Source organism: Mobula hypostoma, chromosome 3 (genome assembly GCF_963921235.1).
Source record: "Mobula hypostoma chromosome 3, sMobHyp1.1, whole genome shotgun sequence".
In the NCBI taxonomy this organism is placed as follows: domain Eukaryota; kingdom Metazoa; phylum Chordata; class Chondrichthyes; order Myliobatiformes; family Myliobatidae; genus Mobula; species Mobula hypostoma.
In genome coordinates, this window is record NC_086099.1 from 40,378,637 (window position 1) to 40,404,883 (window position 26,247).

General features: G+C 41.4%; 1 protein-coding gene across 3 annotated transcripts in view; it reads left to right on the forward strand.

Moving 5' to 3' along the window:
* Positions 1–26,247, forward strand: part of itga2.2 (integrin, alpha 2 (CD49B, alpha 2 subunit of VLA-2 receptor), tandem duplicate 2) — a 158,335-nt gene that overhangs the window by 72,006 nt on the left and 60,082 nt on the right. For all 3 annotated transcript variants that reach the window (XM_063042908.1, XM_063042907.1, XM_063042909.1), the window contains 5 exons: positions 4,670–4,779; positions 8,733–8,824; positions 16,236–16,350; positions 21,899–22,026; positions 25,592–25,740. In XM_063042908.1, coding sequence (XP_062898978.1) covers positions 4,670–4,779; positions 8,733–8,824; positions 16,236–16,350; positions 21,899–22,026; positions 25,592–25,740 — 594 coding nt within the window. The remainder of the gene's footprint in view (positions 1–4,669; positions 4,780–8,732; positions 8,825–16,235; positions 16,351–21,898; positions 22,027–25,591; positions 25,741–26,247) is intronic.

Here is a 26,247-nt window from a genome sequence, read left to right on the forward strand (position 1 = left end):
TGTGGTTAATACAGTTAATGCAGATCAACTGATCTTAAGTGACCTATCATTCTTTGAAACTGCCATGGCAAAGACTAGTGATACTTGTAACTGCCTCTGTAACCCTGCCCCGCTTTATCCCACCTCCACTGAATCTGTCATCATGGGCATTGTCATTTCAAAGTAAATTTATTATCAAAGCACCTGAGGATCATTCTCTTGTGTGCATTCACAGTAAATACAAACGTTTGTAGAAAGAAACACAATAGAATCAATGACAAATGGCACACTACAGATACAGACAAACAACCAATGTTCAGAAGACAACAAACTTCAAATACAAAAAGAAAAATGTTTTAAATGTAATAATAATAAATAAGCAATATAATATCAAGAACACACGTTGTGGAGGCCTTAAAAGTAAGTCCATATGTTGTGGAATCAGTTCAGTGTGGGGTGAATAAAGTAATCTTCTCTGGTTTAGTCTACTGTCTGCACTGACGATCAAGCATCCATTTACACTCATCCCATTTTATTCTCCCCTCATCCCTATCAACTTCATAGAACACAGAAATCTATAGCACATTACAGGCCCCTTGGCCCACCATATTGTGCCAACCATGTAACCTACTCTTGAATCTGCTTAGAATTTCCCTAGTGCATAGCCCTCTATTTTTCTAAGCTCCATGTACCTATCTAAGAGTCTCTTAAAAGACTCTATTGTATCCACCTTCACCATCGTCACCAACGGTGCCTTCCAGGCACCCACCACTCTCTATGTGAAAACTTACCCTTGGCATCCCCTCTGTACCTAATTCCAAGCACCTTAAAACTATGCCCCCCATGTTAGCCATCTCAGCCCTGGAGGAAAAAAGCCTCTAGCTATTCACACGATTAATGCCTCTCATCATCTTGTATCAGGTCACCTCTCATCCACCATCGCTCCAAACTTCCTCCCATTTTCCACCAACCACTAACACTTGAAGCCACAATTTATGGGGCCTACCCAGCTTAACATGCCGCATGCCCGTTTAAGGGAGGGAAGTAGAGCATCCAGGGAATACTCGCACAGTTATAGAGAGAGCATGCACATTCATATACACCCAGTGGCCTCTTTATTAGGCACACCTGTACATCTGCTTGTTAATGCAAATAACATGAGCCAATCCTATGGCAGCAACTCAATGCATAGAAGCATGCAGACATGGTCTAGAGGTCCAGTTGTTCAGAATGGGGAAGGAATGTGATCTAGCTGATGTGACCGTGGATTGATTTTTGATGTCAAATTTTGTCCAGGGTAATTATCAACCTGAACTAATCTTGGCTAATTCACTGTTAGAAGCAATTTGTATATGAGATTGAGCAATGATAGATATAATTTCTCAAGATATCCATTATTTTTCAACTGCAGCTGATGATAAAGTATTTAAATACACTGCTTCTAAAACTCCACTGCAGTTTCCTCTATTGCATCTCCACAAGAGTGAGATAATGGAGCACCTATCACCTAACGCCTCCTAATACCTCTGCCATGATTATTCTAAACACTGGTGCTCCACAAGGTTCTGTCCTCACTCTCCTAATTTACTCCCTGTACACTCGAGACTGAGTGCCCAGATTCTGCTCAAACTCCATCCATTTCACTGCTGTAGTGGATCATATCTCAAATAGCAATGAGTTTGGAGTGCAGGAAGGAGATAGAGAAATTTGTAACATGGTGTCATGGCAACCTTTCCCTCAACATAAGCAGAATAAAGCTGTCTTTCTTGTGGCCACAGGAAACTGCGGAGGGTTGTGGGCACAGTTCAGCACATCATGAAACATAGAAACATAGAAAATAGGTGCAGGAGTAGGCCATTCGGCCCTTCGAGCCTGCACCGCCATTTATGATCATGGCTGATCATCCAACTCAGAACCCTGCCCCAGCCTTCCCTCCATACCCCCTGACCCCCGTAGCCACAAGGGCCATATCTAACTCCCTCTTAAATATAGCCAATGAACTGGCCTCAACAGTTTCCTGTGGCAGAGAATTCCACAGATTCACCACTCTCTGTGTGAAGAAGTTTTTCCTAATCTCGGTCCTAAAAGGCTTCCCCTCTATCCTCAAACTGTGACCCCTCGTTCTGGACTTCCCCAACATCAGGAACAATCTTCCTGCATCTAGCCTGTCCAATCCGTTTAGGATCTTATATGTTTCAATCAGATCCCCCCTCAATCTTCTAAATTCCAACGAGTACAAGCCCAATTCATCCAGTCTTTCTTCATATGAAAGTCCCGCCATCCCAGGAATCAATCTGGTGAACCTTCTTTGTACTCCCTCTATGGCAAAGATGTCTTTCCTCAGATTAGGGGACCAAAACTGCACACAATACTCCAGGTGTGGTCTCACCAAGGCCTTGTACAACTGCAGTAGTACCTCCCTGCTCCTGTACTCGAATCCTCTCGCTATAAATGCCAGCATACCATTCGCCTTTTTCACCGCCTGCTGTACCTGCATGCCCACTTTCAATGACTGGTGTATAATGACACCCAGGTCTCGTTGCACCTCCCCTTTTCCTAATTGGCCACCATTCAGATAATAATCTGTTTTCCTATTTTTGCCACCAAAGTGGATAACTTCACATTTATCCACATTAAATTGCATCTGCCATGAGTTTGCCCACTCACCCAACCTATCCAAGTCACCCTGCATCCTCTTAGCATCCTCCTCACTGCTAACACTGCCACCCAGCTTCGTGTCATCCGCAAACTTGGAGATGCTGCATTTAATTCCCTCATCCAAGTCATTAATATATATTGTAAACAACTGGGGTCCCAGCACTGAGCCTTGCGGTACCCCACTAGTCACCGCCTGCCATTCTGAAAAGGTCCCGTTTATTCCCACTCTTTGCTTCCTGTCTGCTAACCAATTCTCCACCCACACTAATACCTTACCCCCAATACCATGTGCTTTAAGTTTGCACACTAATCTCCTGTGTGGGACCTTGTCAAAAGCCTTTTGAAAATCCAAATATACCACATCCACTGGTTCTCCCCTATCCACTCTACTAGTTACATCCTCAAAAAATTCTATGAGATTCGTCAGACATGATTTTCCTTTCACAAATCCATGCTGACTTTGTCCGATCAATTCACCGCTTTCCAAATGTGCTGTTATCACATCCTTGATAACTGACTCCAGCAGTTTCCCCACCACCGACGTTAGGCTAACCGGTCTATAATTCCCCAGTTTCTCTCTCCCTTTTTTAAAAAGTGGGGTTACATTAGCCACCCTCCAATCCTCAGGAACTAGTCCAGAATCTAACGAGTTTTGAAAAATTATCACTAATGCATCCACTATTTCTTGGGCTACTTCTTTAAGCACTCTGGGATGCAGACCATCTGGCCCTGGGGATTTATCTGCCTTCAATCCCTTCAATTTACCTAACACCACTTCCCTACTAACATGTATTTAGCTCAGTTCCTCCATCCCACTGGACCCTCTGTCCCTTACTATTTCTGGAAGATTATTTATGTCCTCCTTAATGAAGACAGAACCAAAGTAACTATTCAATTGGTCTGCCATGTCCTTGCTCCCCATAATCAATTCACCGGTTTCTGTCTGCAGGGGACCTACATTTGTCTTTACCAGTCTTTTCCTTTTTACATATCTATAAAAGCTTTTACAGTCCATTTTTATGTTCCCTGCCAGTTTTCTCTCATAATCTTTTTTCCCCTTCCTAATTAAGTCCTTTGTCCTCCTCTGCTGAACTCTGAATTTCTCCCAGTCCTCAGGTGAGCCACTTTCTCTGGCTAATTTGTATGCTTCTTCTTTGGAATTGATACTATCCCTAATTTCTCTTGTCAGCTATGGGTGCACTACCTTCCTTGATTTATTCTTTTGCCAAACTGGGATGAACAATTGTAGTTCATCCATGCAACCTTTAAATGCTTGCCATTGCATATCCACTGTCAATCCTTTAAGTGTCATTTGCCAGTCTATCTTAGCTAATTCACGTCTCAATCATCTCAACCATCTTCCCTTCTATGGACTCTGTCTATTATTCCAGTGTTTCAATAAAGCTGCCAAGACAATCAAAAATCCACCTTGGACATTCTCTCTCCTCCCCTCTTCTATTAAGCAGGAGAAACAGGAGTCTGAAAAGCCGGGCTTAAGGACACCTTCTACCTTGTTCTTATAACACTATTAAATAGTTCCTTGGAACAATTAGATGCACTCTTGACCTCACAATCTTCATTAATATAATTTTGCACCTTATTATTTATCTATAATGCACTTTCCCTGTAGCTCTTGTACTTTATTCTGCATTGTTTTACCTTAATGCACCATGTAATAATTTGAGCTGTATCGACAGTGTGCAAGACAAACGTTTCATTTTATCTTGGTATATGTGACAATAATAAATCTATACCAATTCCAATGCAGATTTGTGGTAAGATTATTACTTTATTTTTTTAACACACTGACTTAAAATAATGTATATCTTCGATATGAATGAAGTATTGCCATTTTGATGAAGTATGATGACACTGTCAACATCATTCAAAAAATTTTCCACCATAGATCAAAGCTCAGGCAAGATGGTTAAAAAATGAGCTAAATCCTGCTGACATTGCTTTAGGTGAAACACTATCATGTGGTGCAACATTTTCCGAATAATAAATTTTGAATTTCCATTAAACACTACAGGTTGCTAGTAGGAGCCCCATGGAATGGATTTCCAGAGAATCGCATGGGAGATGTCTACAAATGTCCAGTTGGTGGCAACAGTGCAAGTTGTGAGCAACTTAACTTGGGAGGTATGCTTGATGACATAAAAGGCACTTATCTGGTGACCTATCTAAGTAACTGGACCTGTTCTTTCTCCTCACAGCCTGGTTCATTTAATGATGTCTGTTCCTTGTCATTTGTTGCCTCCTCCGATTTCTTAGACCTGCACCCAACCTTGCATGTTATACTGGCACACATGTAGGCTGTACTTTCCACTTGTGTAAAAAATCAGTTGAATATATCTTCTGAAGCCCATATTCCTACTGGGGCATAGGTCACCAACGGCAGCTCCCCTCTGTCCTGGGCCAATCTTTCGAGTTTTCCCAGATGTAGCCCATCTTCTTGGTATATCTTTCCTCTCCCAAAAGTGAGGTCTTTGGAGCTTCTGTTGGCCTTTCTGTAGCTCTGTTTTTTCATGGGACAGGGTTGCTAGCCCCATGCCCAACCCTCCTTTTGCAGCCGTGGTTGGAATTGTCCATGTTGAAGTTAATATAACACCTGACAATAATTTTGACTCTGTTCTTTGAACATCCCTGAGCATTAGAGTAGAAACAGAAATTGCCGGAAGCAGTCAGCGGGTCAGGCAGCATCAGTGAAAAGAGAAACAGAGTTAACATTTCAGATCTGAGACCCTATGTCAGAAGGAAAAAAGAGAAGATAAATTAGCTTCCAGGAGCAGAGAAGGAAGGGGTAAGAGGGGAGAATGAAGGGATATCTCTGAAAGGATGAATCTAAAAGAGACGATGTCTCAGATGGAATGAAATTGTACTTCTTTGTGATATGTGTTACTAATAGCAGGGATATGGTACATACCAAGTAGCCAAAGTTATGCTAATGGAGACAGATAAACTGAGACAAGACGATTGATGGGTGACTAGGAGAAATGGACCGTTCTAAAATAGAGAGAGAGGAGGAGGCTATTTCCTAACATTGAAGTCTTTGATATGGAATCCGGAGCCCCTGGACACAGGGACTGTCTGTTAGGCCAAGGAATTCAGCAATCTCCTGAAGTTCCTGAGGTTATTTTCTGGTGGCATGGACACTTGGAAGCAGCCAGTGAATGTGAACTTATGCATAATGATCAGAAAGTCCCTTACCTTTTGGAGTGATTACTTCCACTTCCCTTGCCTTCAAATTTTATAAAGGTTAAATATTGTCCTTAAGTAAACATCAGATGGTCAATTATATATACCTCAGTCTTCGGTTTTATCCCTATGACATGGAAGAATTTAGCCTCATTGAGAGATATTAGGAAGATAAAGTTACCCACTGTGCTTCAGTGGATTACCAAGACATTTATAATTTCTTTCCTAGAGAGTAATTTGACTGGGAAGGCAGTGTTTGGCCAATGACATTGATATATCTCCATTGATTGTAATTGGAAGATATTCACAATATTTTGTTGTTATTCTTCCTCGTCTAACCCAGCAACTCTTGTAATTATTCATTACATTTGATAATATCCCATGTTTCCAAGGGAGAAGTATAAGAACACACTTAAGAGGGAAATCAGGAGGATCAAAAGAGGATATAAAATGGATCTAGCAGGTAATCTATTAAGTAAAGTTCCAAGAGGGTCTATGACTGTACTAAGAGTAAAGGGGTGACTAGGGAGAGAGTAGGTATTCTTGATCTATTTCTCGAGATTCAGGAGATGGGATGGATCCTCGGTATATACCAAGGAGGATTTATTTTGAATAAGTCCAAAACGGTAGACCAGTCTGGAAGATTAGGTGTCATGGAATCCAGGAAAGCTAATTACGTTTGTAGATACACTCAAAATTGGCTCGGAGGCAGGAAGTAGAAGGTGCAGTTGGAGGTGGTTTCTCTCAATGAAGGCCAGTGACTAGTAGTGTGCAGTGGGTGGTTGGTGTTGGGACCGTTGCTGTTCATTATTTATAGAGATGATATGGATGCAAATGTACAAGGTTTGCAGGTGACATAGAATTAGAAAGTGTTATTGATAGTGAAGAAACTTATTGGAGAATTTAGGGGGATCTTGATCCATTAGGGAAATGGGTCAAGGTGTCACAAATAGATTTCAATACAGTTAAGTGTGAAGAGAAGCATTTTGGAAACTCAAACCAGTGTACGGCTTATACTGTAAATGAGAGGGCAAGAGGGAGTGTAGTGGAACAAACGGATATGGCCCACACTCAGAGAGTTGGGAATAGTTGGGTGGGCACCATGGTTGCCATGGACTCATTGGACTGATGAGCCTGTATCCATTTTGTAAGCTCTATGATTCTATAACTTTATGTTGGATCTGAGTTGAATTCCAATTTCGATGCCATAACCATTGACCACAAAACTCTACAAATTACAAATTAATTGGCTCCTTATAATGACAGCAGAGATTTGAGGACAGAAAAGGTAACTTAATTTGGCTACATCAATACAGACTAAGAAAGCCTAGTTAGCTCTTCAAAGAGCAAAGCCTTCACCAGACATCCCACCTCTCCCAGAAGTTCCGGGAGTCTCCCGCATATGAATAGTGGCTCCCTGATGCCCGCAAATTATATACAATATCACGGAAATCAATCTTTTTGAGAGCGAGCGAGAGAACGCGAGAGCGACTACGAGAGGGAGAGAGCGAGAGCAAGCGAGCAAGAGAGAGCATGAGCGCGAGAGAGAGCGAGAGTAAGTAAGCAAGTGAGCGAGAGAGAAAGCAAGCGAGAGCAGGTGAGCGAGAGAGAAAGCAAGAGAGAGAGAGAGCGCGAGAGAGAAAGCAAGCGAGAGAGCGCCAAGGCAGAATGTTCCAAAAAAAATATAAAACGTACGTCACCCCAGACTACACTAAAGTGTACCCCTGCCTAATAGGGGTCAAAATAATGACAGTGTTTCTCGCTGCACTGTTTGCAACAGTGACTTTTCTATTGCCCATGGTGGGTTAAGACTGTAAAAGACGTGTTGAAGTGAGTTTAACAGGTGTCATTTGTTCATTAGCATAGCTAACGTTATTTAAACTAGCTGGCTAGCTGCTAAGGAGCTACTCTGTTGCAGACATCCCACCTCTCCCGGGAGTCTCCCGCAAATTGATGGTGCTACCTCCCTGAAATGAGTTTTTGCAGGGTGGGATGTCTGCTTCACGATTATTAGTATTAGAGTTTTATAGCTTAGCAGTTATTGCATTGAAGCTGTGGCATACGATGGATGAATGTAAACCAGTAAATTTTGAGTGTTTGTGGCCAGATTGGGTAAAATAACAATGAAAGTCACTTCATGCTCAAACAAACCGACCCTTTCACTGATACGTTCAAGAAAGAGAGCCAGTAATTCTACCAACTTGACATCTGTGTGACTGTTGTCTCATACTTTGTAGTGAGATTACTCCTCTTGAGATTCAGTAAGTTTTATTTTCATCTTATTTAAATACAACAGATGAATAAAATTGAACACCATTGTACTGGTGTGAAATGTTGTCATGGGAGATTCTAACTAGGGTAGTTCGCTTGCTTGGATTGTATAAATAGAAGATTCTGTGCTCTGACAACCCATAAAAATTTACTTTCAAATACATCAGATTTACTTCCTAATTTCAGTCTTCTGGTTTTAAATGATTTCTGATGCTCTCTCCACATTCTAGAGACCTAGTGTTCCCCCCAAAAAAACCTCCAGTTCCAGCATCCTGATTCCAAAGTTTCATTTTTCATCCATTCCCTTCTTCCCTTCCAGACTTTCTTGCCCTTCTTTTCTTTCCCCTGAATAAAGAATGAACATCGGGACTTTTTTATAAACTCCTCCGTTTTAAAGTAGTCAAAATGCTAAGGGTTTATTGTTCCACATCTTTTTGATAATGCTATTTAATTGTTAAATTGATTGTCTGTTATCTGCCAAGTGGCATTACACTCACTAAAAATGTATCGTTGTTGACCTGCATATTGAACTTTCCCTGTATTACTGACAACTACAAAGTGCAACTTCAACTGTGCAGATTTATTATCAAATATATCATTTCGGTTGTTTTCTGCTGATCTTTCAGATAAAATGAATTTTCCAAATGTGACAGAGATCAAACAGAACATGAGTGCTGGTGCCACACTTGTCAGGAATGATGAAACGGGTGGATTTTTGGTAATTATAGATTTTCAAACTCAAGATCTATGAAGTAGGCTAATTTTATAACACTTCTGAAGACTGAATGATACTGAACTTTAGTAACAAATGAAAACTGCAGTGCCCATAAAAAGTATTCATTCCCCCTTGGAAGTTTTCATATTTTATTGTTTTACAACATTGAATCACAGTGGATTTAATTTGTTTTTTTATATCAGTATCAACAAAAAAGGACTCTTTCATGTCAAAGTGAAAACAGATCTCGACAAGTGATCTAAATTAATTACAAATATAAAACACAAAATAATTGATTGTACAAGTATTCACCCCCTTTAATATGACACACCAAATCATCACTGGTGCAGCCAATTGGTTTTAGAAGTCACATCATTAGTTAAATGGAGATCACCTGTATGCAGTCCAGGTGTTTTAATTGATTGTGGTAAAAATACACCTGTATCTGGAAGGTCCAACTGCTGGCGAGTCAGTATCCTGGCAAAAACTACACCATGAAGACAAAAGAACACTCCAAGCAACTCTGTGAAAAGGTTATTGAAAAGCACGTCAGGAGATGGATACAAGAAAAATTCCAAGTCACTGAATATCTCTTGTAGTACAGCTAAGTCAGTCATCAAGAAATGGAAAAGATATGGCACTGCTGTAAATTTGCCTTAAGCAGGCTGTTGTCGAAAACTGAGTGACAGTGCAAGAAGAGGACTAGTGAGGGAGGCCACCAAGAGACCTATAATAACTCTGGAGGAGTTACAAGCTGCAGTGGCTGAGATGGGAGAGACTGCACGTACAACAACTGTTCCCCAACTACTTCACCAGTCACTGCTTTATGGGAGAGTAGCAAAGAGGAAGCCACTGTTGGCAAAATAGCTCACATGACTTCTCAGCTGGAGTTTGCCAGAAGGCATGTGGGAAGCTCTGAAGTCAGCTGGAAGAAGGTTCTATGGTCTGATGAAACCAAAATTGAGCTTTTTGGCCATTAGACTAAATGCTGTGTTACACTGTACATTCTCAAAAACACACTATCCCTACCGTGAAGTGTGGTGGTGGCTGCATCGTGCTGTGGTGCTGCTTCACAGTAGCAGGCCCTGGACAGCTTGTGAAGGTAGAGGGTAAAATGAATGCAGCAAATATGGGGAAATCCTAGAGGAAAACCTGATGCTGTCTGCAAGAGAACTATGACTTGGAAGGAGATTTGTTTTCCAGCAAGACAATGACCAGAGGCATGGATCTAAAGCTACACTGGAATGGCTAAAAAAAACAACAAAGTTAATGTCCTGGAGCGGCCAAGTCAGAGTCCAGACCTCAATCCAATTGAGAATTTGTGGCTGGACTTCATAAGGGCAGTTCACTCACGATCCCCATGCAATCAGACAGAGCTTAAGCAGTTTTATAAAGAAGAATGGGGATAAATTGCAGTGTCCAGATGTGCAAAGCTGATGGAGACCTATCCACACAGACTCAAGGCTATATTGCTGCCAAAGACAATTTACTAAATACTGACCAGAAGGAGGTGAGTAATTATGCAATCAATAATCTTGTGTTTAGTAATTGTAATACATTTAGACCTATTTGTAGAAACATTGTATCATTTCCTAATGCATGCATTACTAAATGACAATAAAAGAGGATGCGTGTCCTCATAATCTAATCTAATCTAATCTTAAAAAAAGTTTTCATTTAGACACACAAGAGTCTTTTCTGTTGATTAGTGTCAAAAAAGCCAAATTAAATCCGCTGTGATTCAATGTTGCAAAACAATAAAATGTAAAAACTTCCAAGGGTGGTGAATACTTTTTATAGGCACCATAGTTTTTCAGAATTTGACCTAATGAATCACATAAACAAAAATGCTTTTCAATCAGAAGTTTCAACAATATATTCATATTTGCTGCATTTACATGCTATTGAGAATCTCCAAAGAATCGTCTGCAGAGTTAGTCACTCACTAGGAATTGGTTATTGGTTTGTTACTGTCACGTGCTGAAATACAGTGGAAAAGCTTTGTTTTGTATGCCATCCAGATACTTTGTTCTAAAACACAAATACGTCAAGGTAGTATAAAGAGAAAGCAGTAACAAATGCAGAATATGCAGTTAAAAGTACAGAGAAAATACAGAGCAAATAAGCTGCAAAGACCACAGTAAGATAGACTGAGAGATCAGGAGTTCATATAAGAGTTTTTCATACACCAGGCCAATTCCAGAGACTTGTAACAGTGAGATAGAAGCTGTTGTTGAGACTGGTGTGGTTTTAAGCTTTTATATCTTCTGCCCGATGGAAGAGGGAGAAGACAGAATGACCTTCTACTCTTTCCCCTCATCGCACGTACCACAGAACACAACAATGCTGCCTTTTACTCTAAACCGAAAGGATTAGCCAAGCTGTTGAACCAAAAGTTGAGATGCAATTTCAGTTTTCTATGCAAGATCATTTGAAGGAACTTTGCAAATTTGCCACATTTCCTGTTAGCTCTCTTCTAGATTAGAGCACAGTAATTTTGGGATGATTTTCTTTGTGTACTGTGAGATTGTAAACATGCTCCTCATTGCGCAGAACATACAATATCAATCTTCTTGCGTTCTGGAAAGATATTTAAGAAAAGTGTGATAATAAGCCAAGAAGAGTCATGGAAACTGACAGCACAGAAACAGGTCATTTGGCCCATCCATACTGAAAATATTTAAACTGCCTACTCCCATCAATCTGCACGTGGACCATTGCCCTCCATACCCCTACCACTCATGTACCTATCCAAACTTCGCCTAAATATTGAAATCAAGCTCGCACACACCACTGGTTAGTCATAGTCATACTTTATTGATCCCGGGGGAAATTGGTTTTCACTACAGTTGCACCATAAATAATAAATAGTAATAAAACCATAAATAGTTAGATAGTAATATGTAAATTATGCCAGGAAATAAGTCCAGGACCAGCCTATTGGCTCAGGGTGTCTGACCCTCCAAGGGAGGAGTTGTAAAGTTTGATGGCCACAGGCAGGAATGACTTCCTATGATGCTCTGTGTTGCATCTCGGTGGAATGAGTCTCTGGCTGAATGTACTCCTGTGCCCACTCAGTACATTATGTAGTGGATGGGAGACATTGTCCAAGATGGCATGCAACTTGGACAGCATCCTCTTTTCAGACACCACTGTCAGAGAGTCCAGTTCCATCCCCACAACATCACTGGCCTTACGAATGAGTTTGTTGATTCTGTTGATGTCTGCTACCCTCAGCCTGCTGCCCCAGCACACAACAGCAAACATGATAGCACTGGCCACCACAGACTCATAGAACATCCTCAGCATTGTCCGGCAGATGTTAAAGGACCTCAGTCTCCTCAGGAAATAGAGACGGCTCTGATCCTTCTTGTAGACAGCCTCAGTGTTCTTTGACCAATCCAGTTTATTGTCAATTCGTATCCCCAGGTATTTGTAATCCTCCACCATGTCCACACTGACCCCCTGGATGGAAACAGGGGTCACTGGTACCTTAGCTCTCCTCAGGTCTACCACCAGCTCCTTAGTCTTTTTCACATTAAGCTGCAGATAATTCTGCTCACACCATGTGACAAAGTTTCCTACCATAGCCCTGTACTCAGCCTCATCTCCCTTGCTGATGCATCCAACTATGGCAGAGTCATCCGAAAACTTCTGAAGATGACGAGTCTGTGCAGTAGTTGAAGTCCGAAGTGTAAGTGGTGAAGAGAAAGGGGACAAGACAGGTTGTTCTGGCAGGTTGTTCCACACACTCATGACCTTCTGAGTCAAGAAGTTTTCCCTCATATTCCCCTAATTTTTTCCTCTTTCACCCTTAATCCATGACCTCTGGTTGCAGTCCCATCCAACCTCAGTGGGGGGAAAAAAGCCTGCTTGCATTTACCCTATCTATATCCATCATAATTTTTTATAGCTCTATCAAGTCTGTTCTCAATCTTCTATGTTCTATAGAATACAGTCCTAACCTACTCTATCTTTCCTTGTATTTCAGGTCCTCCAGACCTGGCAGCATTCTTGTGAATTTTCTCTGCACTCTTTCAACCTTATTTACAACTTCCCTGTAGGTAGGTAACCAAAACTGCACACAATACTCCAAATTAGGCTTCACCAACATCTTAAATCTTCACCTTAACATCCCATCTCCTGTACTCAATACTTTGATTTAAGAAGGCCAATGTGCTAAAAGCTTTCTTTACAACCATATTTACCTGTGATGCACTTCCAATGAATTGTGGACCTGTATTCCCAGATCCCTCTTTTTTTTTTTTCTACCACACTCCTCAGTACCCTAAAATTTACTGTGTAAGACCTACCCTGATTGGCCATTCCAAAGTGCAACATCTTGCACTTGTCTGTATTAAATTCCATCTGCCATTATTCAGCCCATTTTTCCAGCTCATCCAGATCCCTCTACAAGCCATGGTAGCCTTCCTCAGAGTCCACTGCACCCCCAATCTTGTTGACATCTGCAAATTAACTGGATCAGCAAATCACATTATCATCCAGATCATTGATATAGATGAAAAACAGCAACCGACTCAGCACTGAACACTGCAGCATTCCACTAGTCACACTGGCTTCTCCCACAAAGCCAATGTCTCGTCCAATTTACTACCTCATCTTGAATGCCAAGCGATTGAAACTTCTTGACCAACCTTCCATGCAGGACCTTGTCAGATACCTTGCTGAAGTCCATGTAGACAACATCCACTGCCTTGCCTTTATCCACTTTCCTGGTAACTTCCTCAAAAAACACGAAAAAAGATTGGTTAGATGTAACCTACCACAATGAAGGCATGTTGACTACCCTTCATCAGTCCATGTCTTTCCAAATATTTGTGTATTTAGTCCCTTAGAATATCTTCCAATAAACTTCCCCACAACTGATGTCAGACTCACCAGCCTATAAGTTTCCTGATTTATATTTAGAGCGGAACAACACTGGCTAGCCTCCAATCCTCTGGTACCTCTTCTGTCGCTAAGGATGATTTAAATATCTCTGCTAGGGCCCAGGAAATTTCTGCAATTGTCTCTCACAGCGTCCAAGGAAACGCCTTGTCAGGGGTTTTATCCACCTTAATTTACCTCAAGGCAGCAAACATCTCCTCTGTAATCCGTATAGGGTCCATGAAGTTGACGCCACTTTGCTTCACTTCTGTAACTCTGCATCTGTCTGCTGATAATAGGAAAGGAAAGGTACGTCACATCCGGAGTTTTTCTAGTTAGCGGACGATTTCCCTCCACACCTCTCTGGTGTAGTGGGGAATCACGTACGAGGCAAGTTACAGCAGTGGTTTGCCATTGCCTTTGACCAGGTGAGTTTCCAAAGAGATCACCAGCTCGTAACCCAGCGCAGATGGAAAGCGTGCAGGGGAGCTGGCAGGATTCGAAGATGCAAAAAGTATATTTAAGATTTCCCCCCATCTCTTTTGGCTCCACAGATGGATTACCAATTAGATCTTCCAGAGGATCAATTTTGTCCCTTGCAATTCTTTAGTTCTTAACTTATCTGTAGAATCCCTTAGAATTTTCCTTCACCTTGTCTTCTAGGGCAACTTCAAAACTTCATGCCATCTCTTAGACCTCTTGACTGACCCTGAGCCCAATGATCCAAAAATCTTATGCCCTCTCCTCTACACCAACTCCTTAACCATGTGTTAAACTATATAGTCTTCCTATTTTTGGCCTCTTTAGCATGTGGCATAGGTATCAATCCTGAGATCACTACGCTGGAGGCCCTGCCCTTTAACTTAGCACCTAACTCCCTAAACTCGCTTTGCAGAACCTCATCACTCCTCCTTCCGGTGTCATTGGTACCTACGTGAACCACAACCACCACCCTATCATTTAAGAATGTCGAGGACTCAATCTGAGATATCCTGAACCCTAAGACTCTCCATCTGGGATGCAACATACTATCTGGGAATCTTGTTCTCACCCACAAATTCCTTAGTTCAGTTCCCTAACTAATGAATCTCCTATTGCCACAGCTCGCCTCTTCTCACTCTCCCTCTGAATTACAGAGCCGGACTCAGATTCAGAGACCTGACTGCTGTGACATTCCTCTGCTAGGTCATTGCCCTCCCCACAGTATCCAAAGTGATATACCCATTGTTGAGAGGGATACCCACAGGGACACTCCACACTGGATGTTTAATCGCTTTCCTCTTTCCGACTGTCACCCAATTTCCTGTGTCCTGCACCTTGGCTGTAACTTCCTCTCTCTATGTTCTATCTATTACCCTCTCATCCTCCTGAATGGTCTGGAGTTCATCCAGTTCCACCTCCAACTCCTTAATACTGATTATTAAAAGCTGCATCTAGAATTTCATTGGCCAAGAGCACTGAAGGATGGTAGTTTCTTAATGGCAGGCAATCCACTTAAGATATTTTACCATTTGAAGCAATATTACAAGCTCCCATTTATTATAGTTGTTTGGACTTCTATTTGACCTGGCCACACCTGCCACTTCTATTTGACTTGGCCTTGTACGTTGGACTAAAGAGGTGGAATTTCCAGGGGAACTCAGTATTGGTTTAGCACTGCCCCCCTAATCTGATGAGGTCCACACACAAAAAAAAGCATTGAAAAGATGCTTCTATCAAATACAATCCATTTTATTATTAAATTATTTGTGCTCATTTGTTCATTCCTCTCAATACACCTGATAAATGATGCACTTTAGCTGTGACAAGGTAACCATTAACTGCTAAACAAGACGAGGGCCCATGGTGTTAGAGGCAAGCTACTAGCATGGATTGGCTGACGTGCAGAAGGCAGAGAGTAGGGACAAAGAATCCTTTCCAGTTGCTTCGGGACTGTTGGGTTTTCCCTGGCTGCTCTGGTTTCCTCCCACAGTTCAAATATATAATGGGTCGGTTAACTAGACATTGTAAATTGTACTATGATTAGGTTAGGGTGAGTCAGGGTTGTGGGGTTGCTGAGGCAGTGCAACTTGAAGGGCCAGAAGGCCCTACTCCACACTGTATCACTAAATAAATAATATTAAAACAGATGTACTGTACTTGAACTCGTACTCTAATACCCTGACCCTTGACTCATTGAGAAGCAGATCAAATGGGTGAAATGGAAACTCCAGAACACTTTATTCATTAACTCTTCCAACCCATCATAAGAATTCCCTTTTGTCCTCTCTTTCCTTCCTCCCTTTTTCTGAATCTTTAGATATATTTTATCATCATTTCTAGATATGCACCTTGGGCCTGGAGGAACAATTTAATTTTGCTATATTCATGTATGGTTGAATGATAATTAAACTTGAAACTTGAAACCTGATAACAATAGTTCATCAGCTTGGGATGATATTTTTATTTCTCTTTGTGTGTGTCTCTCTCTCTACAGATATGTTGTTGTTGTATTGCTGCTGTTGGTAAAATTTGTTTCTTCTCTCAGGTGTGTGCTCCGATATGGGCGCAGAAGTGTGGCAGGCTGTATTATCCAACAGGATTGTGCACAGACGTTAATTCAAATTTCCAAGTATCAAAAACCTTCTCGCCTGCTATTCAATGTAAGCTTTTTTAATATGTAAGGTCTTTTGAATTAATTGTGAATATATTGTGAATATATACCTGGATGATGGATAGTAATTTTACTGAAAAGAATTTTAAAATACATCTTCAAATTTTTAAACTCTTTTTTTTAAATTATTTTTTGATTACACATCTCTACCAAACTGCTGCAGGCAGACATTGGAATAGAGAAAAATATTAAGACTTTCATTTTACTTTCTTTTCCTGAATACCTCATGGTAATGTTATTTGGATTTCATCGTTTGTTGATGGCAGATCCTTATGAAGATCTTTTTTTAAAAAAAATTTTTAGAAAAGAAAAGTGCACCACCTAGTCACTACAAATATCTGTGCATAATATGCACCAGATATCTGCATATTTTTCTTTTGCTCCTTCAGAATTGTTGCACTTTCTTCAGCTACACCAGGTTCTTCAAAGTTCTGTCTCCCTCCACCTGACATGGAATTCCCCTGCAGACTCTGCTGTTAGGTAAATTGACCCATGTTTCTATGACAGGGACCAAGCTGTAGAGGATCAGTGGACACAGGTCTTGGTTTACAGATGAAAAACCTGACACATTTGTCGCTTTGACATTTCAGGACCTCTAGGGAGAAATTTGTTTCTGATCTCAAGTACTAAACACCTGGTCACTAGATTTGCTCTATATATTCAGTTTCATTGGTCTCTGTAACTAGCATCCGATACAAATTTCTGTCCTGTTTTCAGTTACTATAGATATTGCAAATTTGGCCTTTCCTTGCTGTTTAATTTGGTATTTGCCACAGCCATTGTTGTTTGTCTACATGTGATTTCTGTCCTCCTTATCTTTTGGATTGTTCTATTGTGTAAGGCCGTAAGGCAAAGGAGCAGAATTAGCCTACTCTGTCCATTGAGTCTGCTTCGCCATACATTATAATTTATTATCACTCTCAACCCCACTCCCCTGCCTGCTCCCTGAAACTTTTGACACCCTGAATAACCAAGAACCTTTCAACATTCACTTTAAATATACTCAATGACATGGCTCCACCACTGTCTTTGGCAATATATTCTACAGATGTCCCTTTATTTTGAGGCTGTGCCCTGTGGTCCTAGACTCTCCCACTGTAGGAAACATCCTCTCTATCAATGCCTTTCAATACTCAATAGGTTTCAATGAGATCTCCCCTCATCCTTCTAAGCTCCAGTGAGTACAGGCCAAGAGCCATCAATGCTTTTCAATACATTAACCCTTTCATTCCTGGAATGACGCTTGTGAGTGTCCTCTGGACACTCTCTAACTCCAGCACCTCTTTTCTTGGATAAGGGGCCTAAAGCTGCTCACAATGCTCTAATTTGGTCTAACCAATGTCTTATAAAGCCCCAACATCACAGTTTTGCTCTTGTATTCTAGTCCCCTCGAATTGAATGCTAACATTGCATTTGTATTCCTTACCACTGACTCGGCCTGTTGATATTATCTACTGTCTTTGCTGTCAGCCTCAAGTAAGTCAAGTCACTTTTTATTGTCATTTTGACCATAACTGCTGGTACAGTACACAGTAAAAATGAGGCAATGTTTTTCAGGACCATGGTGCTACATGAAACAATACAAAAACTACACTGAACTACGTAAAACAACACAAAAACTACACTAGACTACAGACCTACCCAGGACTGCACTATTCCACCCACTTATCCCTGCCTGATCAGTATTGGAACCTATTAGTTTCTTCCTTGAAGAATGTAGAAGAGGTTCATGGAAGAAGTTAGTTAGTTTTTACCAAATTTGAGACAAGCAAACAATGACAACAATGAAAATCATCTGAATGGGTTTTCCACAGCTCACTGAGGAAAGACTGAATGAGTAAGCTGAGATAAGTAACAAGCGTGTAATATATGTAACTACTTATGTATGACCAGTATTTGGTCCAGAGCCTACTATGCCTTGGTAACTCGAGTGATCACCTAGATACTTATCAAATATTATGACAGTCTATTTCTTCAGGCAGTATATTCCGAATTCCAATCACTCTCTGGGTTAAAAAAAAGTTCTTCTGCTAAGTTTTGTACATCTCAGCTGTAAACTTGTGAAAATTACTTCCTACGTCCCCAATTAATTTGTTGATGTACCTGGCAGATGCACTGAGTAAGTACTTTCCATCAGTCCTCACTGTGGAAGACTCTAGCAGTGTGCCAGAGGTCCGTGAGTGTCAGAGAGCAGGAGTGAGTGCCATTGCTATTACAAAGGGAAAAAAAAGTTCAAAAGTCTTAAGGTGGATAAGTCACCTGGATCAGGTGACCTACATCCCAGAGTTCTGAAAGAGGTTGCTAAATAGATAGCAGATACATTGAATCACTTGATGTGGGTTCTGGAGGACTGGAAAATGGCAAATGTTACTCCACTGTTTAAGAAGGAAGGAAGGCAAAAGAAAAGAAATTATGGGCCAGTTAGCCCAACCTCAGTGGTTGGGAAAGTGTTGGAGTTCATTTATTAAGGATGAGGTTTTGGGGTACTTTGAGACTTATTGATAAAATAAGTCAAAGCCAGCATGGTTTCTGTGAAGGGAAATCTTGCCTGACAAATCTGTTAAGAGTTCTTCGAGGAAGTAACAAGCAGGGTGGACAAAGGAAAGGCAGTGGATTTCATTTACTTGGATTTTCAGAAGGCACTTGATAAGGTGCCACATATGAGGCTGTTTAACAAGATGAAATCATGGCATTACAGGAAGGATACTGGCACGGTCAGAGGAATGGCTGACAGGCAGGAGGCAGTGAGTGGGAATAAAAGGGGCCTTTTCTGGTTCGCAGCTGGTGACTAGTGGTATTCCTCAGGAGTCAGTTTTGGGACCGCTACTTTTCACGTTGTTTGTCAATGATTTAGATAATGAAATTTATGGCTCTGTGACAAAGTTTGCAGATGATACAAAGATAGATGGAGGGGTAGATAGTGTTGAGGAAATAATGTGATTACAGCAAATTAGAAGAGTGAGCAAAAAAGTGACAGATGGAATATAGCTTTGGGAAATGTATGATAATGCATTTTACTAAAAGGAAAAATAGTGCAGACAATTATCTAAATGGGGAGAAAATTCAAACATCAGAGGTGCAGAGGGACTTAAAAGTCCTCATGCAAAACTCCCTGAAGGTTAATTTGCAGGTTGAATCAGTGGTAAAGAAGGCAAATGCAATGTTGGCATTCCATTTCTAGGGGCATAGAAAATAAAAACAAGGAGATAATGCTGAGCCTTTATAAGACACTAGGCACTTGGAATATTGTCAACAGTTTTAGGCCACATATCTCAGAAAGGACGTGTTATCATTGGAGAGAGTCTGGAGGAGGTTCACAAGAATTCTGGGAATGAAGGGGTTAACATATGAGGAGCATTTAGCAGCTTTGGGCCTGTACTCATTGGAATTTAGGTGAATGTGGGTGGATCTCATTGAAACCTATTGAATGTTGAGAGGACTAAATAAGGTGGATGTGGAGAGGATGCTTTCTATGGTGGGGGTATCCAGAACTAAAGGACACAACCACAATTTGAGGGCTGCTCCTTTAGAACAGCGGTAAGGAGTTAGCCCAAGAGTAGTGAATCTGTCGATGTTAGAGGCAGAAACCCTTTGGCAGGACGGCTGAAGGGCTTCAGCCCCAAACGTCAACTGCACTTCTTTCCACAGATGCTACCTGGCCTGCTGAGTTCCTCCAGCATTCTATGTGTGTTGCTCAGATTTCCAGTATCAGCAGATTTTCTCTTTTTTGTCTCTTATTCCCAAACTCTTTTTGGATAATGCCTCAGGATTTCCTGTAATCAGATCCACCTTTGATATTTTATGCCCCTCTTGATTCTTCCAATTTCATTATTACTTGCCCCCTATAGTTCCTGTATTCCAAACAGAGCCTCTCATGGTCTGAGTTCTCTGTATGCTTCCTTCCTTTCTTTATGCAGCTCTTAATATCTTAACCGCCAGGGCCTTGTGTTTCCTTAATTTGCCTTTCGCTTCCTTTATTTTACTGTTGAATCACTCACACTTGTCTTATGTAGACTTAACTGCAAATAGTAAATAATCCTTTCTTCTGATAATGAAATCAACCTTCTCCCAGTTTTGGGACTTAATTGCTGACTATGCTTATCCTTTTCCATAATTAGCTTGAAACAGAGTTATGGTCACAATCGCAAAAAATGCTCTAATATATAATTCTTCAACAACTTGCCTGGCCAGATTACCAAGGGTTGATTGTAAGATTGGCCTTTCTCTAGTAGGACAATCTATGCACTGGCTCAAAAACACCTCTCAAGAATGCACTTTAAAAAGTTATCCCAGTACAAGTTCACATTAAAATAATCCCAATTCATACTGAGTAATTGAAATCCCCTACTCCTGCAACGATTTTGTCCTTGCAGCCCTCTGCAATTTCACGACACCTCCGCTTTTCTGTCTCCTGCTGACTATTAGGCTTTTAAGTATGCCTCTTTCTGTTTCTAAGCTATTCCCATATGGCATCATTTGAAGAGCCTTCTTGGATATCTCCCTTCATTATCACAGTAATGGATTCCTTCAGTTATAGTGAGTGTCACTTCATCTCATACATGACCCTCCTTATGGCTTTAGATTCTATACCCTGGAATACAGGCTTGTCAGCCTTGCCCTTCTTTCAGTATGTCTCTGTGAAGGCAACAATGTTCAATCAATGCTCTGAGGTAATTTATCTTTCTGGTCTGACTCCTTGCATTAAACTAGATTTGAATACACTAATTTTACATCTACGCAGTGCCCCAGACCCTGGTCAAATTAGTCATACAACTACTTCTAATATACACTCTAATGAGGATAATGCTTCATCCTACTACAGATCTGTTATTTATTTTTCCCAAAATTGTTTATCAAGAACATTTCAAACACTATATATATAAAAACAGACCTCAGGCCCTACTTTAGCTTGAGTATTTAAGGTGGCTTGTCATTTCTTGAACCTGACAGAGGAATGTCAGGCGAAACTTTCAAAGTTCCTTTGTTTACTTCCAGGGCTGGGGGTATAATTTAGCTTTTATTACTTGAGCAGAAGAAGTCTGTCAATAAATAACTGTATTTATTACCTTAGAAAATAAAGATTTAAAGATTAACTTGAGTTGCCACCTACACTTTGAAACATACAGTGATATGCGTCATTTGCATCAATGCCAACACAGTCTGCCAGGGTAGTCCAAAGTTGTCGTCATGCTTCCGGGGCCAACAAAGTAGGCACACAACTTGGTGACCCTTACCAACCCGTACATCTCTGGAATGTGGAAGGAGACCAGAACAGCTGGAGGAAACCCATGTGGTCATGGGGAAAATGAACTCCTTACAGCGGCAGATTTGAAGCCATGTTGCTGCCGCTAGAAGACGTTACACTAACCACCATGCATCCAAGCCACCTTTAGCAACCAGAGGAGCTCTATCTAATATATATTTGCATTAACTGAGCTTGCTGACCAGACAACACATTATGCTCTCTATATAGATTCATACAGTGCAAACAGACAGTTCTATTGAATTAACTGTACTGAATTTATTTTATTTTATAGCTTGTTCATCAGCCATGGATCTTGTAATAGTGCTGGATGGATCCAACAGTATCTGGCCTTGGGAACCAGTCCAAAACTTCCTTAAAAAATTAACAGGAAGTTTAGACATAGGTCCTAAGAAAACTCAGGTAACTGCGTTTGATTTTTTCAATTTTGTCTCTAAATGAAATGTCAGAAATAGGAGGAAGAGCTGGAGACACAAAAGACTGTAGACGCCAGAATTTGAAGCAACACAAATACTCCTACTGTGAGGAGGCTAATGGGAGCCTGCAAGGAGAGAGTTGGAGAGAGCTTTCTGAAAATATTGTCCATTCACCTGGTGTTTCGAGCTGCCTTTGAAGAAGTACATGGCTGCATTGGGCCAGATTATGAGCTTAGATGAGGGACTGTGCGGTTCACCCAGTCAAAACCAGTTGTGTTACAGCCTGGGGAAATAGCGAGAGTGGGAAAACCCCAAATTTCCTGGAATGCATGAGACAGAGGCCACCTTGTTAGATGCTCTGGAAGACTATGAAGAGGAGTCAGGCTTACCTGCTGGGGTACTGGTGAGGCCTGAAATGCAGAAGCCTTTGGTTGTATAGGTGAACAGAATGGCAGTGATGGTCAGGAGCTCTGTGACAAGGGAGGTCACCTTCAAGCAGGGGATGCCACTGCGTACCTCTTCCCAGTGACGGTAATGTCCAGTGTCCCCGTGAGACAAGCCAGGGAGAAACTCTCTCCCAAAAGGGGAAAATCGACTGCTGAATCATTCAACTTGACTCTCCGGTACCTGGAGGTTGGAAGAGGAGGTTGATGGAGAAGATGTTGAAATTGGAAGATGTCTTTTCTACTGATGAATTTGATGTGGGTTGTTTCAAGAGCACTCATCACAATATCCAGGTGACCAAGGACAACTGACACCTGCAGGGGTGGTAGATGTTCGGCAGCATTTCTGGAAGCTGAAGGAAGCTGGGGTCATCACTGAGTCCAGAAGCCCCTATGCGTCCCCAATATTAGTGGCCCGGAAGAAGAATGGGAAGATACGGATGTGTGTGGACTATAGGACTCTGAGCAGGTGTACCATCCCCGACCAATATCCAGCCCCGAAGATTGAAGCTGCACTGGCCTGTCTGAGTGGTGTGAAGTGGTTCAGCGTGCTGGACTTGAGGAGTGGATATATCAGGTTCCTATGAGTGAGGCTGACAAAGAGAAGACTGCATTTGTATGTCCACTGGGATTCTTCCAGTTCGAAAGGATGCCCCGGGGCATATTGGGAGTCCCTACAACCTTCCAGTGGGTCATGGAGAAGATGGTGGGGGACATGAACTTGCTTGAGGTATTGGTGTATCTGGATGACCTCATAGTGTTCGGGTTCACCTTGGAGGAACATGAAGCGAGGCTGCTGAAGGTGCTGGGCGGCCTGAAAGCTGAAGGGTTAAAACATTTCCTGGACAAATCCCAGTTCTGCAAGATGTCTGTCAACTATGTTGGGCAGATAGTCTCACGGGATGGAGTAGGTAGGGATCCATTTAAGATAAAGGCAGTGACCACATGGCCAGGCTCCAGGCTGTGAGCACTTTGCGCTCGTTCCTTGGCCTCTATGGGTACTATTGAAGGTTTGTGACGGGCTAAGTGAAAGTGACTCACCTTTTAAATCAGCTTCTGTGCAGTTACCCTCCCTTGGGGAAGAAAGGGAGGAGAACAAAAGGAGAGGAAGGTAAAGATGATCTTAGCCCTTCGGAGCCTTTTGGAGCAAGATGGGATTTGAAATGTGAAGAGGCCTTGCAGTCGCTGAAGGAGCTGCTAACCAAAGTGCCTGTGCTGGCTTTTCAGACCCTCGATTGCCATATGTACTGCATACGAATGCGAGCAGAGAGGGCTTAGGGAATGTCCTGTATCTGGATCAGGGCACAGGGTTGAGACCTGTTAAAATTGTTAGCCAGAGGCTGTTGCCCTCTGAGGAAAAGCTATCCCACGCACAAGTTGGAGTTCCTGGCATTGAAATGGGCTGTGGTGGATAAGTTGAGTGACTATCTCGATAGTGCCAAGTTTGAGGTGAGGACTCTGGACTCTGCAGCAATGTGGGGGTGGGGGAGGGTGCTGAAGGGCCAACAGCAGGAAGGATTAAACTGGTGCCCACCCCTGAATGGGATACGTACCCGGAGGATGAGGAAATAAGGGTGTAGTATATGCTGCCTTTCGCCAACTCTCCAATAATTGAGAAAGAGATTCCCAAACTTTCTCAGGTGAAATGGGGTGGGGATTAGCAGTGGTCAGGCAGGCTTGCAGCTAGACCATGAAGGGGATGAAGCTGAGCTCAGATAAGTGGCAGAGGGATCCAAATTGCAGGAAAGCACAAGTGATAGATCGGGGAGGCATCGCCATATAGACCAGAAATATCCCAAGGAGTGTCTGAAACTGAAGAAGTAGATGATGGGATAAGGAGGTCTCAACAAATCAGGAGATCCCCAGACAGGCTGGCCTATGTAGCACCGGGGGAACAGAGTGTTACGATTATCCCCCTAGTGAGGTATGTCACTACCATTTACAAATGCATTAGAGGTGTTGACATCATGAAATTCCTTTGAAAGCAGTGTTATTAATATGAGAAGACAAATTATTTTAAAGTCATGAGGACATACCTATTTTAGTAGGGGGAGTGTAATGCCCTGGTTCATATTTTTACTGTAATGCTGTATGTATTTCATTTTGGCAGTTCTGTAAGAGCAGCTTGTTTTCAGCTTGTTTGGGTTATTGTTGAAGATAAGAAATGAGGAGAAATGTGTGTCATCCAAATAGGATGGTCGAATTTAGGGGAGATTTCCCTGATGAGGGACAATAAGGTTGGGCTTGAAGATTTTTGTTCAGGAGGAGATGAAGAGGGAAGATGCAGGAGAGAAGAGACCATAGGATTCAACCCAGAGTGGGACCGCGATTCGATAAAGCCTGGGGTGAGATTAGTTGAGGATCGGTGCACATTAGACTGTTTCATTAAAATGGGTCCTTTTTGTGTTGTTTTCTTTACTAACCCTTTAGTCAAATTGAGAATTATAAAGATAATCTTTTAATTGTATGTGGTGTTCTGTCTGTTATTTCATGCCACTAAGTTGTAACAGGGTAGTGAATTACACAGCATCCACACAAACAGAGGTCTGGGGTGGGAATGCTCCTTAATCTTGTCTTCCATAGACTTGTGCAGCCAAGGAAACCGGGGGTTTCACCAGGATTCTATGACGGGAGATATTTCGCCATATTGAAAGTATTTCATCAATACAAGTCATTTTTGTTCTCCTTATTTTATCTGAAGTGATTTTATTCAGATGTTTGGATTAAAATTGAATAACCTTCAAAGGGATATAGACTTAAGAGAAATTAAGGAATTTGACAGAAGAGTATTGTGTTCAGGAAAATAAAAGTAGAGAATGCTGGAAAAACTCAGCACTCACTTAGATGACAGAGTTAATGGAAATGTTATCTTTTCATAACAGATGCTGCCCAATCTGTGGGTTCCAGCAGTTCCTGCTTTCATTTCAAATTGGCAGTATCTGCATTTTTTCTGCTTTTGTGTTATTGTCAGATTTATTGTGGCATAATTTCCGATCAATAATCTTCTGCCAATGATCTAATTTTGCCATAGTTTTAGAGTAGGTCATGGTATCCATATCAGAAAGTCTTCTGTGTTCAGCTGTAAATTCTATGATTCTGATCTAAAAGGTGTCCATTGTACAATATGGTGAAGACGCAATAATTGATTTCAAGTTGAATGCTTACAAAACAACAGCTGAAGTCGAACGGGTTGCTGCAAATATTGCTCAAAAGCAAGGACAAGAAACAAACACTGCTGGTGGAATTGAGTACGCAAGGTAATTCATGCCTTGAAATATCTTGAAATTGTTTATGAAAGGATATCTTGTAACTGCACAGTCAATGTAGACTTGGTGGGCTGAAGAACCATTTTCCAAGCTGCATGAATCTGTGACTGACTACATTCCTATCATGCTACCAATTCAAAGCAGGGCCTCCCACATGCAGGAAGAGAATAACAAAGCTAGGATAGGGATGTTGTTCTTTCCTCATAACCATCCTTCAAGATCTACTGTTGATAAGGTATTAGATTCTGGTATAAGGTGCAGATTTAGGATCTTCTTTGTTTGTGTTTACAGATGATAATGTACTTATTTACATTTTGTACCAAACTTTTATCTGACTTAGTTATTTTATTTGTTCTTAAATTTCATTGAACACTTCTAATTTTCATTGTGTACTTTCAGCACATGGACAACTGGAAACCATTTTGTGTATAAACATGATAACCTATTGCTACAATCTAAATGTTATGCATCAGTTAAGTACAGTCTTTAGCTGATCTA